The sequence below is a fragment of the Panicum hallii genome, chromosome 9, assembly GCF_002211085.1.
Source record: "Panicum hallii strain FIL2 chromosome 9, PHallii_v3.1, whole genome shotgun sequence".
NCBI lineage: Eukaryota > Viridiplantae > Streptophyta > Magnoliopsida > Poales > Poaceae > Panicum > Panicum hallii.
The window spans coordinates 1109487-1123809 of record NC_038050.1 but is presented as its reverse complement, the minus strand read 5'-3'; the positions used below and the strand labels follow the sequence as shown (position 1 = coordinate 1123809).

Sequence of the window (14323 nt, the reverse complement as noted above, 5' to 3'; positions counted from 1 at the left end):
CCGTGCCTAGGCAGCATAATGTTTTTCTTCACGCCGTGGTGAAATTCAGTTTTCTTTTTAGGACAGTGGTGAAATTCAGTTTGACCGGCTGGCCGTTCGGACCACGTTTACTACCCTTGAACGGACGGACGGTCTGTTGGGCCCAAGCCCAACCAATCCGAGCCCATTCCTCCGTGCCAGGCCCAGACGGGGTCCGGCAAGTTCCAGAAGCTTCCACCGATGGGATCGCAATTCGCGAGTGAGTTGCGAGCCGAAACAGGAAACCACCTACCGCACCCGGCAGGCGGCGGGCGCACCCGGGATTCCTCCATTCCACCGCCGCGCCGCGCAGCCAGCGGACCCCCATTAAAAACGAGGGTTTGGCCGCCGCCTCGGCCGCCCACTCCCATTTCGCCCCCGCTCCCTCCCTCTCTCCAGTCTCCACGCCGCGAGGGTGACGGAAAGCGACGCGGCTCGAGCGAGAGAGAGGAGGGCCAGGGGCAAGGGACGCCCTAGACACTCCGCCGCCGCCGATCTCCGCGTCGCCGCCGCCTCAGGGCGCTAGGTACCTGCCTCCATCCTTGCTGTCCCCTACGGGTCTCCTGCCTAAGCCTTTCAGGATCTCCCGGTCGCTCGCTCAGTCAATCCTTAGGTGTTTGATTCGGTCGCTTTACTTGTGTGCGCTGGTTCAGAACCGGACTAATCTAGTGGACGTGATAGTGTTCTGATGTTGAAACTGTGATTTGGTGAAAATTTAAAAAAGGTACGGTGATTTGGAGCTGACCTGAGGTGGGGTGGATTTGATGAGGCGCTGTTCCTGGGGCTTTTACCGCCTCAGATTTCGATGGTTCTGTGATTTTGTATGCGATTGCATCTCGAGAATATAGTACATGGTAGAGGAATTGAGATGTTCGCATCAGGAGATGGATTTGGGATATGGGAGGTTAAGCTGTGTGCATGCCCAGTAAACCTCTTCTGGTCACATGCTCTGTAGTCCTTGTCCCGGAATTTTGTTTAAGTGGATTGCTCTATCATGTTTCTGTAGAAAAAAAATTAAAAGTAACTAATATGTGAGGTCCCTGGAGCTTCGAGTGAAGGGCGGGAAGCATTTGCAATGCCTGCCTTTCTCATACTGCTCCGCAGAGTAACCTATCCCTTTTCATGGAGGGAATGGATGTCATGCGCCCATTTTTCTTCCTTGGTAAAGATACCATTGGGATACATGGACAGGTCCTGTGTGTCTCTATGAACTGCATTAGTTGTAGAATTACCATGCATAGTGAAATAGAAAGGGAATCGGCTAATGAATTGTTGCAGAGGAAGCAACCAGTTCTGTTTTGCTTTTTATTGTCGCAGAACATTATAAGTTATGTGTCTTTGTGTGAATATTGAAGCAGACTTTTGGTCATTGCTATGTAAATTTAGATCGTTTTCATGTGAATGTTTGGGGCTTGTTTAAAAATTGGCGATGAACTGGTGATTTGTTACTTGCGGTGTGTTTCTCCTCTTGGTTGCATGATGCTTCTTGATTGTTAGATCATGTTTTATTTGTCAATGCCTGTGAATAGTTTCCTGCTGTCAGATGTTGGTACTTTTGTATGTTTCTTAAGTTAGGCCAAGACAGTTTACATAACTGACTTTTCCTCTACTTGGATTTGAAGATTGTGGCAGCTTTCAAGATGTCGATCAGCACATTTGCTACTTCCTGCGTGCTGTTGAGCAATGTTAGAACACAGACCTCCCAGACACCGGTGAAGAGCCCTTCATCTCTAAGCTTCTTCAGCCAAGGCATGAAGGTTCCGAGCCTGAAGACCTCCAAGAAACTCGACGTCTCTGCGATGGCTGTGTACAAGGTGAAGCTTGTCACACCAGAAGGGGTAGAGCATGAGTTTGAGGCTCCAGACGACACCTACATCCTCGATGCAGCTGAGACCGCCGGAGTCGAGTTGCCATACTCGTGCCGTGCCGGGGCTTGCTCCACCTGCGCTGGCAAAATTGAGGCCGGAGAGGTCGACCAGTCAGATGGGTCCTTCCTTGATGACGGGCAGCAGGCCGAGGGCTATGTGCTGACATGTGTCTCCTACCCCAAGTCCGACTGTGTCATCCACACCCACAAGGAAGGTGACCTGTACTAGGGCTTTTCAGTCTGGCTAGGGACCAACGCTATCAATTGTGTTGTCAAGCAAGCTCCATCCTTCCTACAAGTTGTGTGAACTGTCTGGCATCAAACTTGCATGGTGGTTGTCTTGTTTGTTCTGTTAGTGTGAGTTCAAGGTTGGCGCATTAAGATTGGGAGGCCGTGGGAATACTAGCTAGTAATAAAAACTGATGCGATGCCAAAATAGTATAATTTGATGGCTTTTTTGTATGTTGGGTACCTATTTTCAGTTGTTGATTCTGAATCTCACTGTAGCATTCAGATTTCCGAAGTGCCTCGGTTTCATGTGGTTGCTGTTTTGCCAATCGGAGCTTGTTGTGCTTGGTCTGGGTGCGCGCGCAACTGCATGCAGAACAGAACAAAAATGCGTGAGATGCTGAGCTACAAAAATCCAAACCCAGTTTTTGAGCCAGGACATGCTTTCTGTGCCAAGAATCTTGAGTTTCTGATGGGAGTCGGGATGCTGAAGGCAACTGTTGCCGTTTGCCATGTGATAGCGAATACCTTGGCAGGTGATGTACTCAACTGGTGACGTTTTTGCCCATCTCCAAAACTGATCTCGACTTCTCATTTGGTTGTGCACTTCAACCTAGACGGAATCTGATTATTCATCCTCCAGTTTTTTCCTGATGTGCCTTCACTTTGGTAGAGCACAGCCATCAAGAGTTGGATACTCGTCAAGTCATTTCTTCACGAGTGAAACAGAAATAGCACATATATACTGTGAACTTGATACCACGGTACCCGTCCCATATGAGCCAATTCTGTATGCTGCTATAGATACATCGCAAATGCTATACGCCTAGAACAGCTGAAGCTAACCCGATACATTTCTCGCACGCTATTATCAACACATCACTGGAACAAACGGCATGAGGATCACCACCACCAGGATATCTCCAACAAAGGCTTGGATGACCTGGGGCGAAGTAGTACTTTCTCGTGATTATATGGTGAAAAAAAGTTTAGTTCGTGGTAAAAAAATTCACATGCTTGCACAAACACCAGCGTTTACAAACTCAACAAAATGCAGCTGAGAGGGGCCTGGGGACGGACAAAAGCTCAGAAGCATTTTCGGCGGACGACATTGCAGGGCCAGGTTCGTCATACTCTGTTGTAGTGAAGGAATAACCCTTTCTGTGAGGATCTTCATTAAGCAGTCAGTCAGATCACGACCAGCAGGATCCAACCTAAGAATAGCATGAGGATTCTGTTGTTGGTGTGCCCCATACAACGCTTTCTCGTGCTAAAGAAAACGAGCAGAAAAATCCCTAGAAGAAGCATGTGTTGTTGACAAAACGAATGCATTTGGACTTTTGAGTAGCACAAATTCTTGCTACGGGTTTAGCCGCGCACACGCAGATCGCCGTGAGCATGCTGATGTTAATCGAAGCTCATGAACCTTCTTCTGACTCGGAAAATGCTACGGCACCGGCCTTCATCTGGACCCCACGGTTTATGGACCCACCTATCTTTTCCCGTATACAAAACATGGACCCGCTTGTCAGGTGGAGCACGGATTGATGCAGCAGCATTTTGATTTCGTAGCCCACACGTTACAGGCCACAGGCGCAGCCTAGAACGGCCCATGGTCAAGTCTAGCCCAAGTTGCCCAACCATCCTCTCGACGCGTGAGGAGCCGTGCGATCCGAGTTCGAGGAAGCGAACGGCTGAGAAAGGCCGAGCAGCCTTCATACGTAAACCCTACCCCCTTGGTTGCCTTCCTCTCCCAGCCGGCCGCGCGCACCGGCGTTGCGGCTCCTCTCAGCTAGGGTTCGCCTCTCCGCCGCCGCCCTCGTCTTCGCTTGCAGCCGCGACCGGATCGAGCCTGCAAGGTCGCTCCAAGTCGAGTGTTTCGACAAGATACGTTTAGTGGAAGCCGGTAGGGCGGCGCCATGAGGTTGGAGAAGTGCTGGTTCTGCTCCTCCACCATCTACCCCGGCCATGGCATCCAGTTCGTCCGCAACGACGCCAAGGTCCTCATCTTATTCTTGTTTCCTCGTAGGCTTTCTTCTTTGACATGAGGAACGCGGCCTGGGTTTCTTTTATTCTTGGAATTTAATTGGTTTGTATCAGTATATATGCTGTGTTTGTTTGGCTTGTTTGGTGGCGCGCGAACATTACTGAATCGAAGTTTCGTTACTCTGAAACTGCTATCTGCTTGTATTCAATCGATTTCTCGCTCATTTTAGGATCTGTTTGCCATCACTGTAGCTTTGAAAAATCACATATTTGTTTCTAATTTGGATGTGACAGTTGAAAGTGTCTTTTCAGGAGCTTTAGCAGAAAAATATTTCTGAAACTAGTTACGATTATCCTAACTGATTACACCATAATCGTGGTGGCAAGGCAATAAGACACTGCTTGATGCACAGAATTGCCTTGTTGTAAACACTGCACTCAACAAGCTAACATGTAACAATGGCCAAAAACTGGTGCTCACCTGAGGAACTTAACCGAACTACTTGGCTGAGAAGCTGATGCTTACTTGCATGATAACTTCATCGTTATTGATTACCTATAGCTCATACCTTAGTTGCTTGCTTTCTTTGTGAGACAATTGTTCTTTTCTACTTTTCAGCAGAATTTTCCCTTCTACTGCTGTTGGTTAAAGATCGTAGTTAAGTCAGTAAATGTGATACTTTACAATGACAAACATACACAACCAGAGTCTATTTTCTCTGATTAATTTCACAATATGCTAGAGGATATGAAGTTATTGCATCATGCCTTCAATAAATTGATTTTTTGTACACTAGTTATCTTAGCTTTTTCTATAAAGGGTACTAGATCTGGAAGATTTTTTTTTTTTGCATTTTTGCACTGCTCTAGCATGCCCCAGCTGTTTTCCTTATCATTTCTGCATGTAATTTCTAGTTTTCTATCCCTTTGTTTGCTTTCATGGTTCTGCAATGATGCTTATGCTAGTTTTAATCTTATGGCTGTATTTAGTTGAAACTGATTTGTTTGAACAGTATTCTTCATCATCTATATTTAAATATGACCCATGCAATCAATGTTACTTCTGTTACTTTGGGAGTTGGAAAGAAATATATATAAGTAGCCATGCTGTTTAAAAAATTGTGACTGATGTTTTTTTTTGCCCCATGAATTATGATTTTGAATGTCAATGTCCAAATTTATCCTTCTTTCCTTTATATTTTTTCACTGTTAGTATTTATGGTGAAAATTGTAATACTAGAATACTTAGAGCAAAGTATGGCAATTTATATGTTTTCCTTGCCTCCAAAGTAATTTTGTTCTAGCTTCTACTTTTTATATATCTGGAATTTTTGTTGGTGCCCTGTAAGAGTGACTGGATATCTCGTCTTCTTGGCAGATCTTTCGCTTTTGCCGATCAAAGTGTCATAAAAATTTCAAGATGAAGAGGAATCCTCGTAAGGTTAAGTGGACAAAAGCATACAGGTCCTTGCATGGCAAGGACATGACCAAGGTTAAAAAAGTTTATTATTTTTATATGATGTTGATGTGATAATCAAAGGTCATATTTTTTGCTGTGCAAACCTTGACTAATATATTTGAAATCGACCAGGATTCGACCTTTGAGTTTGAGAGGAAGAGGAACAGGCCTGAGCGCTATGATCGGAACATGACCGAGCAAACTCTAAAGGCCATCCCTCTTATTACAAAGATTAGGCATGAACGTCTGAAGAAGCACATTACAGACAGGTTCATTCTTGTTCTCCAATTTGTTGTCTGTTGGATTGTGAAAGGGTTTTCTTGCCTAATATGTGACGCCAATTTTGACAGACACAAACCTGGTAAAAAGAAGGAGCTGGAGAGAGATAACAAGGAGCTGGAGCAGGACATCAACATGCTTCCAAAGAAGCTTATCAGTAACGAGGCAGCTGAGAAAACGAAGGTCAAGGTCAAGGTCAAAGTTGTTCAGCAGCAGACGGAAGATCGGATGGAAGAGTAGCCGAATGGTAGTGTTGCTTGTGTTCATGTCGTATGCAGACCTTTTCTTCTGAGTTTCTTGAGATTGTCCTGGTGCTATGTAGTCCATGGAAGATGTTAACATTTGTGGACCGAGTATAAGAAAGTTTTGCATGTGGTGGCAGACCTATACTGGAGTGGAGTCAAAAGGATGTATGAGATGAATTCACTTTATGATGCTTGGCCGGGCGATTTTAACTTTTCTAGAGGTACTCAAGTGGTTGTTTTGGAATGGTACTAGCATTTACCGAATACTGGATCCTTCTAGTATGAAATATTGCGCATCGAGCTTGCCATGGCCTCACGGTGGTCTCGACCTGAGGGGTCTCGTGGCGACGACATGCCCGTTCAACGGCGGCTGAGGCCCTCCTCAGCTGTCAGCTCAGCTAACGGACATCTTGGCGCATCCCTTTCACCCAAAGAAAAAGATTGTTTTTTTCTGTCTAATGTTCCCAATACCTTAGTAATTGCACCTGAATGTCATAGCAATAAATCTGTTCTTTTTAGTTCAAAATTTTTATCCATTTGACTCGAAAGTTGAGTAATACATGTCAAAGTTTCTTTTTCAGGTTTAGAATTTCGACTCATATGAGTTCACTCATCAACTTTTTTTAGCTTAACAATGAAGTTGATTCAATCCCATTCAAAATTCCATCTCAATTTTAGTATAAAAGAGGTCTTGGGTGCATTTAGTTACATATGTACAAATTTCAAATTTCAAATTTTTGGATGTCTTGCATTTGAGGACGGAGGGAGTAGGCTTCTAACTGTGCAACAAATGGCACCAACACACTTTTGTCTCACTAAGAAAGTGTTTTTTTTTACACCAAAAACTGCTATCTACTTGAAAAGCTGCAAAACGAAGCTAGCTATTCATGGAGGATAGCCGAGATGCGAGGTCCACCTCGTATGGGAGGATCCCCGTTTTTTCATTAATTTTTTTAAAAAACGTCGTCTTCGTCTCCATGTCGAACACCTTCTCATGACCACCAAATCGAAAGGACACCCCGCCGCTCCACTGATCGCCGAGGCTGACCAATTCAAAGAGGCTACACCAGGCGTCGTGTTCAGGCCTTCACAGTTTTCCGGAGCACGTGAGCTCCAGAGCTTGGCTTCAGTCTTGCATGCTTGCAGCGTGCGTTGGCGAGTTTGCGTCTCTTGCCTGAAGACGATTCCGTTGCAAATTGCGTGTCAGGTATGCCGACCGGCCTGTCCACTACTTGCGCTAGATTGCAGACCTCCATGTTCGCGTCGATTTGAAATCAATCTCTTAAGCAAACTTCTATGGATGATGATGGTGCTGTTGGCTGTTGCAACTTGCAAGCATCTGAGTTCAGAGATTATGTGCCTCTTCAAGTCTTGATCAGAGAGAGGAGCAGTTGAGTGAATCTTCTCAGCCATCCGCCACAGAGATTGTGCCGAAGAGCAGAGCACTCGATGCAGTCCTCAACCTAACAGCTTGTTGTTTTCCTAGTATACATCATGCCAAATATCCCACCCTTTCTACTGAAAGTAAAACTTTTTTGTTCTAATTAAAAGGCAGAGCTCCTTCCGTTTTCGTTTCAAACAAAAAAAATATTTCAGATACTTGAACCTTGGTCTGTTTAATTCTTTTACCTATTCTATTCAAAAGTTTCAGTTTCAGTTCCTGTAGCAATAGGCAATAGCCATCCCTCTAGTGGATGAATCCCTTGATGGGTAATAGCATCCAGCTGTCAAGTTCAATGAGCCATGGAATATCTAGGAATTTTAAAGTTGTGATTACAAACCAAAGTGGCTGAAGGCTTTGCCATTGCAGCTACTCATTACAAATGGCAGGCATGTAACAGCTTGTTCAGCTGAACAAGGACGGCAACGATGTCTATTCCCAGGAGAACTACTTAGTGTCCAAAGCTTGTTCTCTTGTAATCAGAGACATGCATATTTTTTATTTGTAGCAGTAGTGACAACAATTAACACCAGGTCCTTATCAAGGCCTACTCTGCCTGTACACTGTTCACAATGACAAATCAAAGCTTTTATCAACTAGCTAGCACAAGAACTAAAATACAGTTTTTTTGTAGTGATCGGCAGCAATGACGTAGCCTTTTGCTCCAAAGGACGGTCTAGCGCGGTACATGTGTAGCAAACACGACAATTAGATGAAGAAAACAAAGGAAAAACCAAACAGATTGAAAGAAGCTTCAGCAATGTAATGATGACAAAACAAGATAGCAAAGATACCGAAGAAACTCCAAATGGTTCCCTCGCATGTAACGAGGACGAGACAAGAGAACAAAGATAATGATGCCCCCGAGGAATCACAGATTTGGACACAAATCTTGTGGTTCATATATAAGCTCCTGACATCGACGATAAGTTCTGAACATATCTGAAGACAGACAGCTATTTCAGCATCCGCCATGGCCATCTTCGGAGCTCATGTGCTTGTAGCCTGCATAGTGGCGTGTGCAGGCCTCCTCTGGTTGAGATCACGGAGCTCCTCGAAGGAGATGAGGGACATCCCCGGCACGATGGGCTGGCCTGTCATCGGCGAGACCGTCTCCTTCATCTCCGACTTCTCGAGCCCGGCCGGCATCCTGAGCTTCATGCGTGACAGGCAGAAAAGGTGCTGACTAGCATCCAGGAGTATTAAATGCTACGCATCACAGCACAATGGGAGACTGATCGATCTGAACGATCGATGTTTGGCAGGTTCGGCAAGGTGTTCAAGACGTACGTGCTGGGGAGGATCACGGTGTTCATGACGGGGCGCGAGGCAGCGAAGATCCTGCTGTCAGGGAAGGACGGCGTAGTGAGCCTGAACCTGTTCTACACGGGCAAGCAGGTGCTGGGTCCGACGAGCCTGCTAACCACCAACGGAGAGGAGCACAAGAAGCTGCGGCGGCTCATCGGCGAGCCGCTCTCCATCGACGCGCTCAAGAAGCACTTCGACTTCATCAACGAGCTCGCCGTGCAGACGCTGGACACGTGGCTCGGCAGGAGGGTCCTCGTGCTAGAGGAGGCCTCGTCTGTAAGCACACACTCGCGCAGACTGTCAGTTCGTGAAAGATTTCTCTTCAGATTTTGACTGAAACGATATTGGTATCTTGGCTCGTGCCAGTTCACGCTGAAGGTGATCGCCAACATGCTGGTGAGCCTGGAGCCGGAGGGGGAGGAGCAGGAGAAGTTCCGGGCCAACTTCAAGGTCATCTCGTCCTCCTTCGCGTCCCTGCCATTGAAGGTGCCAGGCACAGCCTTCCACCGCGGCCTCAAGGTACTCCAAGATCAGAGGACGAACAGCACATTTTGCAATGGTCGCATGATCGAAAGAAGATTGTTTAGTTCAGTTGTGAGATTGTTTGATCGACTGGATGGGCAGGCGAGGAACCGGATGTACGCGATGCTGGACTCGGTGATCTCGAGGAGGAGGGAGGGCGGCGAGGTGCGGGGCGACTTCCTGCAGACGCTGCTGCGGAAGCACGCCGGCGACGACGCCGACAAGCTGACGGACGCGCAGCTCAAGGACAACATCCTGACCCTGCTGGTGGCCGGGCACGATACCACGACGGCGGGCCTGACGTGGCTCGTCAAGTTCCTGGGCGAGAACCCAGAGGTCCTGGAGAAGCTACGGGAAGAGCATCTGCAGATCAGGGAGAGGCTGAACGGCACGTCGCATCTCGGATGGTCGGACGTGAACAACATGCCTTACACCAACAAGGTGATGAACGAGACCCTGAGGAGGGCAACCATCCTGCCGTGGTTCTCGAGGAAAGCCGCGCAGGACTTCAGCATCGACGGTCAGTAGCGTCCGGTTGCAACCTTGCCTGACCTGCAGCATCACTGAATTGCTGATTGCTAACGTTGTGCTCGTCGATGCAGGGTACGACATCAAGAAGGGGACGTCGGTGAACCTGGACGTGGTGTCCATCCACCACGACCCGGCCGTCTTCGCCGACCCGGGGCGCTTCCACCCCGACAGATTCGACGTGAGTTTAGCTTCCGGCCGGCAAATAAGCTGACGCAGCCGACAGCAACCATGGCTGATTCCTGTGTGATTTCCATCCATTTCCACGCAGCAAACGCTCAAGCCCTACAGCTTCCTGGGGTTCGGGAGCGGGCCGCGGATGTGCCCCGGGATGAACCTGGCTCGCCTCGAGATCTGCGTCTTCGTACATCACCTCGTCTGCCGATACAGGTTAGCACTTAGCACCAGCAGCAGATCGGATCATCCTTTGCCGAATGCCGCCTTCTACTTCATCAGCAGCAGCTGACTGCTGACGCTTGGTTGCTCCTCCATCTGGACGTGGTTGTCGTTGCAGCTGGAAGCCGCTGGAGGAGGACGACTCAGTGCAGCCGACGCTGGTGCGGATGCCCAAGAACAAGTACCCCATCATCGCGACCGCGCTCTAAGAGACCCAAGAAGCTTCGACAAAGCCATGAGTTCCAGCTTCATTTCCAGAGCGTGATGAAGATACAGAGAGTATTGGCGAGACATACCGGTGCAACCCAAGTTGGATGGTTCTTGTGCAGTATCGTGGCAGGATACGACGGCCGATATAGATATAGCATAATAGGATTCTTGAGGTGTACTGTGCAACCAAAAGATGCAATACGAGGTCGAAAGGGAATGCCTGGAATAACTACGCTTGAAAACTTACAGCAGGCAGCACGGCGAAAAACAAGCTGGATCCGCTGAATTCACAACTTGCACAATACAAATCAACCGAAATGTTCAAAAATGGGTGAAATGTTGCAGCTGTTGTGACGTATGTGAGTACATAAACTCAATTGGCTAATAATCAACAGCAAAAGATGAACCTTCTTATTGGCAGTCTAGAAAAAAGAACTCAAGTTAAGGCTAATTTATCCCATGAGACGACGATGCAACAATTTGAATGCTGCCGCTGAAGCATAATCACTGGTACTCTCTCAGACAGGCAAATAAAGGCTATTGCATTCCATGAGACGACAATCCAACAATCAAAATTCTGCAGATGGAGCATAACATCAATGGAACTCCTCTCAAAAGGGCAGCGGTGCTTATAACAGGGCAGAAGAAGCGATAGACCACTGGTGCAGTGTCAAAAGAACAGCAACTAGATAGCATGACATTCACTCAGGCTGCATAAGCATGATCGCTGATCTCACAAGTCAAGAAACGGGGCAGCTAAATGAACACCCAGAGGCAGCCACGAGTACGTCAAAGTAACCATAGCCAGGTAGTCAAGCCACCCAAGAGGGACAGGCAGAAACAGTATGCTACGCTGCGTTGGTCCTCCAGTGCGAATGTACATACAATGGAGCCAAAGAGGAGTCTCTTTGCAGTGGTCCTCCGATGCTATTAGCACATAGAAAGGAACCAAAGAACCCTTTGCATTCGCGGAACCACTCGCCAGACTAAGATGAGACAACTGAAATGATCTTGGGACACTAGTAACCAATCCGGAACGACAGGAGCAACCAATCCAGAACAAGAGAACAAATAACCAAAAAGAAGCCTGCCAAAACAAAACAGTCATTTGAGAATGACGTTGTAACACAATATTGAAGATAAAAGATTGAAATAATTTACCAGTTAATTTTTCCCTTACAGATTATTCATCGCTTGCTTTCAGAAGGTGATTTTTCTTGTTCGTGTGTTCAAGCAGAATACAGCTGATCCCTTGATTCCCCGAAATGAACATAATGCGAACATAACTTGCCATCCAACCCCCCATATCCCAGGCATCCCCATAAGCATAACTAGGATCAGGATCATCAACACACAGCGACAAAATCCAGCCAAATAGCGTATCAAGCAAACATGCAGGATCCAAGCGCCAAGCACTATGACCAAGTCATATGCCTGGCAAGCAGGAATGATAATAAACCAGTCAGTAATACGGTCTATAACAAAGCAACTGATCTTCTCACGGTACATCATAATTCTCCAGCTACAGGATCGCAAAGTTCCAAACACACGATAACAAACCTTATAATAGCAGATAGACTATCTTACCTGGATGGCACAAACTGCTCAAGATCTAGGCCATCAGTAGGGACCAGATCGGTCACGGTTGTAGCGGTCGCCCCCGTAGCTGCCACCATCTCGGCTACGGCTAGAGTATCGGTCACCACCACGGTCAGATCCATAACGGCCGCCACCGCCACCACCACCACCATACCTGTCATCTCTGCCACCATATCTATCCCCTCTCCCGCCATCCCCAGATGGGCACTCCCTAGCAAAATGACCAGGTTTTCCACACTTGAAGCAGTCCCCACCGCCACCGCCACCACGCGGTGCACGTCCACCACCACCACCATAGTCGCGGCCACGGTCATAACGAGATCCACGGTCACGATCAAAATCACGGTCACCATTACGATCTCTACCAGGCCCTTGTGGCTGAGCTTTATCAACAGTGATGTTCCTCCCGTCCAAGTCCAGCCCATTCATCCCTTCAATAGCATCTTCCATAGCTTTCTTCTCATCAAATGTTACAAAGCCAAAACCGCGAGATCGGCCAGAAAATTTGTCAAGAACTACCTGCATATTACCAACAAAGCTAACTTAAAGTAACAATAATTAAAAGACCATGCTAGATAACAAATAAAATACAAAGCAAATTTGTTTAAGGTTAGAAGTTACTGGATCATTTCAGTGACTTTAGTGGAGGCAAAAAAAAACATTGCAGAAGGTGTTGAGGAAGATGGAAAAAAGTTGCCCAAGGTGTTCAGGAAGTCAGTAATTAAACAGCAAACAAGAATATTGATAACAATACTGTATATCCTAAGATTAGTTTGTTAGAAACCTTTGAATATTAAACCATACGACAAAAGTTAACAATCAAGACAAAGCAAGAACAAAAGTTGTGTTAGAACAACTTCAGTGGATTTAGACCCTAGCGGGACAAACTAACTAAACTGTAGCATAATATTACTCCATGCTGTGAAATACAAAACTGATTAGGCTTTTGGCATTGGTGCCTTGTAAAAATTGGTTGAAATAATTGGACAATTATCGGTTCATGCACATAAATCCTAAGCAACAGTTATCAACAAAATCTCTGATATTATCATGCAAGGAAAAATGAAGCAAAACTAAATATGATAGACCCTTCATGTCACCTTTGCCTCAGTGAGGTTTCCAAATTTGGCGAATGCATCCTTGAGGCTCTCATCAGTTGTTGACCATGACAGGTTCCCGATGAAGCAACGGTACTCGGCCTCAACGTCAGACATATCTTGAGAACAAAAAGAAAGACATATACCATATAAGCAAATATGGAAGCTAGGAAGTGTAAGAGTTAGTATGGGGTGATTACAAGTGGCAGAATAGAGTACGAATCAACCAATAAAAACGTTCACTCTACGATGATTGTTTTTGAAATTTCCCCTTGCACGGGATAATTTTGCAAAGCCTGATGACAGTTAATTTAAGCCAATTTAGATAAAACAGAAGAAGCAGCTGTCGAGTCTCGCGAAAATTGACTTAATCCGTTGCCCCTTTACTAATTTGCAGAAACAATGTTAAGTTCACGAGGCAAAACATGACGCCAATCTGCACACGACGGGGATACAGAAATCTAAATACGCTCGTATCGAAAGAACAGCATAGCGCAGAGGTCAACTCTATTCGTTTTAAAGGGGAAAAAAGGAGAGGTCAAACTGCAGATTCAAGTGAGCCTACACGTAAGTAACCTGAGAAGATAGACATGCCAAAATTATGGGGGATTGTGTCAGATACGAAACAAAGAGGAGAGTTTAGCTTCACATCAGGGCTGCTGGACGAACTCGTAAACCTCAGCAAAGCCTACAACTGACCTGAATCATAGAGGAACAGATGGGGAAACAAACAAAAAAAAGCTCAATGGGACGTATCCGTAGCTACCCTTGATTAGATCGGATCCCAGAAAAAATTGCAGCGCGGTCTAACCAGATCGAGCAGGAGAGATCTAACTGAAAGACGAGACGATGATAGAAAGGTACCCGCGAGCGAGGAGGAAGCGCACGTCGAATCGAGGATGCCTCTGCGCCTTGTTATTTTTAGCAAAGGTCTGGATCGAGGAGCGCTTTATAGGGTGGGAAGCGAAGCGTGGATGGGGAATAATCAGCACCCCCGGGCTGGAACCCTAAATCCCAGCGGCGGCGCGGAGGGAGATATTTCCCTGGTTGGCACGACAGGTGGGGCCCACCGGTGGGCCACGGGACACGGGCGTGGCAGGGCGGGTCCAAATTTGCCGACGGCCGCGCCCGCGCGACTTC

At 46.7% G+C, this 14323-nt stretch overlaps 4 protein-coding genes across 8 annotated transcripts; 3 read left to right on the top strand and 1 right to left on the bottom strand.

Moving 5' to 3' along the window:
• The first annotated feature begins 260 nt into the window (after positions 1-260).
• LOC112876153 (ferredoxin-3, chloroplastic) lies at positions 261-2408 on the top strand. The gene is made up of 2 exons (XM_025940202.1): positions 261-544; positions 1641-2408. Exon 2 carries the CDS (start codon positions 1659-1661, stop codon positions 2112-2114), a length of 456 nt encoding a protein of 151 aa, XP_025795987.1. The 5' UTR covers positions 261-544; positions 1641-1658; the 3' UTR covers positions 2115-2408.
• A 1440-nt stretch (positions 2409-3848) lies between these two features.
• Positions 3849-6300, top strand: LOC112872563 (probable ribosome biogenesis protein RLP24). The gene is made up of 4 exons (XM_025935597.1): positions 3849-4113; positions 5478-5591; positions 5691-5827; positions 5909-6300. The coding sequence occupies exons 1-4, from the start codon at positions 4033-4035 to the stop codon at positions 6075-6077; spliced, it is 501 nt and encodes a 166-aa protein (XP_025791382.1). The 5' UTR covers positions 3849-4032; the 3' UTR covers positions 6078-6300.
• Positions 6301-8460: 2160 nt separating this feature from the next.
• Positions 8461-10486, top strand: LOC112874526 (abscisic acid 8'-hydroxylase 3-like). Its single transcript, XM_025937898.1, has 7 exons — positions 8461-8702; positions 8789-9107; positions 9198-9350; positions 9456-9873; positions 9956-10062; positions 10153-10271; positions 10396-10486. Exons 1-7 carry the CDS (start codon positions 8497-8499, stop codon positions 10484-10486), a joined length of 1413 nt encoding a protein of 470 aa, XP_025793683.1. The 5' UTR covers positions 8461-8496.
• A 263-nt stretch (positions 10487-10749) lies between these two features.
• LOC112874525 (glycine-rich RNA-binding protein RZ1A) lies at positions 10750-14204 on the bottom strand. Of its 5 annotated transcripts, none has more exons than XR_003224999.1 (5): positions 14048-14204; positions 13187-13302; positions 12075-12605; positions 11649-11921; positions 10750-11574 (listed from the first exon to the last, which is right to left on the bottom strand). XR_003224999.1 is itself a non-coding variant. In XM_025937897.1 (4 exons), exons 2-3 carry the CDS (start codon positions 13298-13300, stop codon positions 12108-12110), a joined length of 612 nt encoding a protein of 203 aa, XP_025793682.1. In that variant the 5' UTR covers positions 13301-13302; positions 14048-14204; the 3' UTR covers positions 10750-11574; positions 12075-12107. The 5 variants fall into 5 exon arrangements, 3 of the variants coding, with proteins under 3 accessions (XP_025793682.1, XP_025793681.1, XP_025793680.1); XR_003224998.1 differs by having other exon boundaries at positions 11668-11921; XM_025937897.1 differs by lacking the exon at positions 11649-11921.
• Positions 14205-14323: the final 119 nt, after the last annotated feature.

What these genes read in the sequence shown, in the direction of transcription:
- LOC112876153 (XM_025940202.1), top strand. Translation starts at nt 1,659, where the DNA reads ATGTCGATCAGCACATTTGCTACTTCCTGCGTGCTGTTGAGCAATGTT.
- LOC112872563 (XM_025935597.1), top strand. Translation starts at nt 4,033, where the DNA reads ATGAGGTTGGAGAAGTGCTGGTTCTGCTCCTCCACCATCTACCCCGGC. An exon ending in TCGTCCGCAACGACGCCAAG is followed by an intron (nt 4,114 to 5,477) that starts GTCCTCATCTTA and finishes TCTTCTTGGCAG; the next exon opens with ATCTTTCGCTTTTGCCGATC. An exon ending in AAGAAGCACATTACAGACAG is followed by an intron (nt 5,828 to 5,908) that starts GTTCATTCTTGT and finishes CAATTTTGACAG; the next exon opens with ACACAAACCTGGTAAAAAGA.
- LOC112874526 (XM_025937898.1), top strand. Translation starts at nt 8,497, where the DNA reads ATGGCCATCTTCGGAGCTCATGTGCTTGTAGCCTGCATAGTGGCGTGT. An exon ending in GCAGGACTTCAGCATCGACG is followed by an intron (nt 9,874 to 9,955) that starts GTCAGTAGCGTC and finishes TCGTCGATGCAG; the next exon opens with GGTACGACATCAAGAAGGGG. An exon ending in TCCACCCCGACAGATTCGAC is followed by an intron (nt 10,063 to 10,152) that starts GTGAGTTTAGCT and finishes ATTTCCACGCAG; the next exon opens with CAAACGCTCAAGCCCTACAG.
- LOC112874525 (XM_025937897.1), bottom strand. Translation starts at nt 13,300, where the DNA reads ATGTCTGACGTTGAGGCCGAGTACCGTTGCTTCATCGGGAACCTGTCA. An exon ending in GAAACCTCACTGAGGCAAAG is followed by an intron (nt 12,606 to 13,186) that starts GTGACATGAAGG and finishes GGTAATATGCAG; the next exon opens with GTAGTTCTTGACAAATTTTC.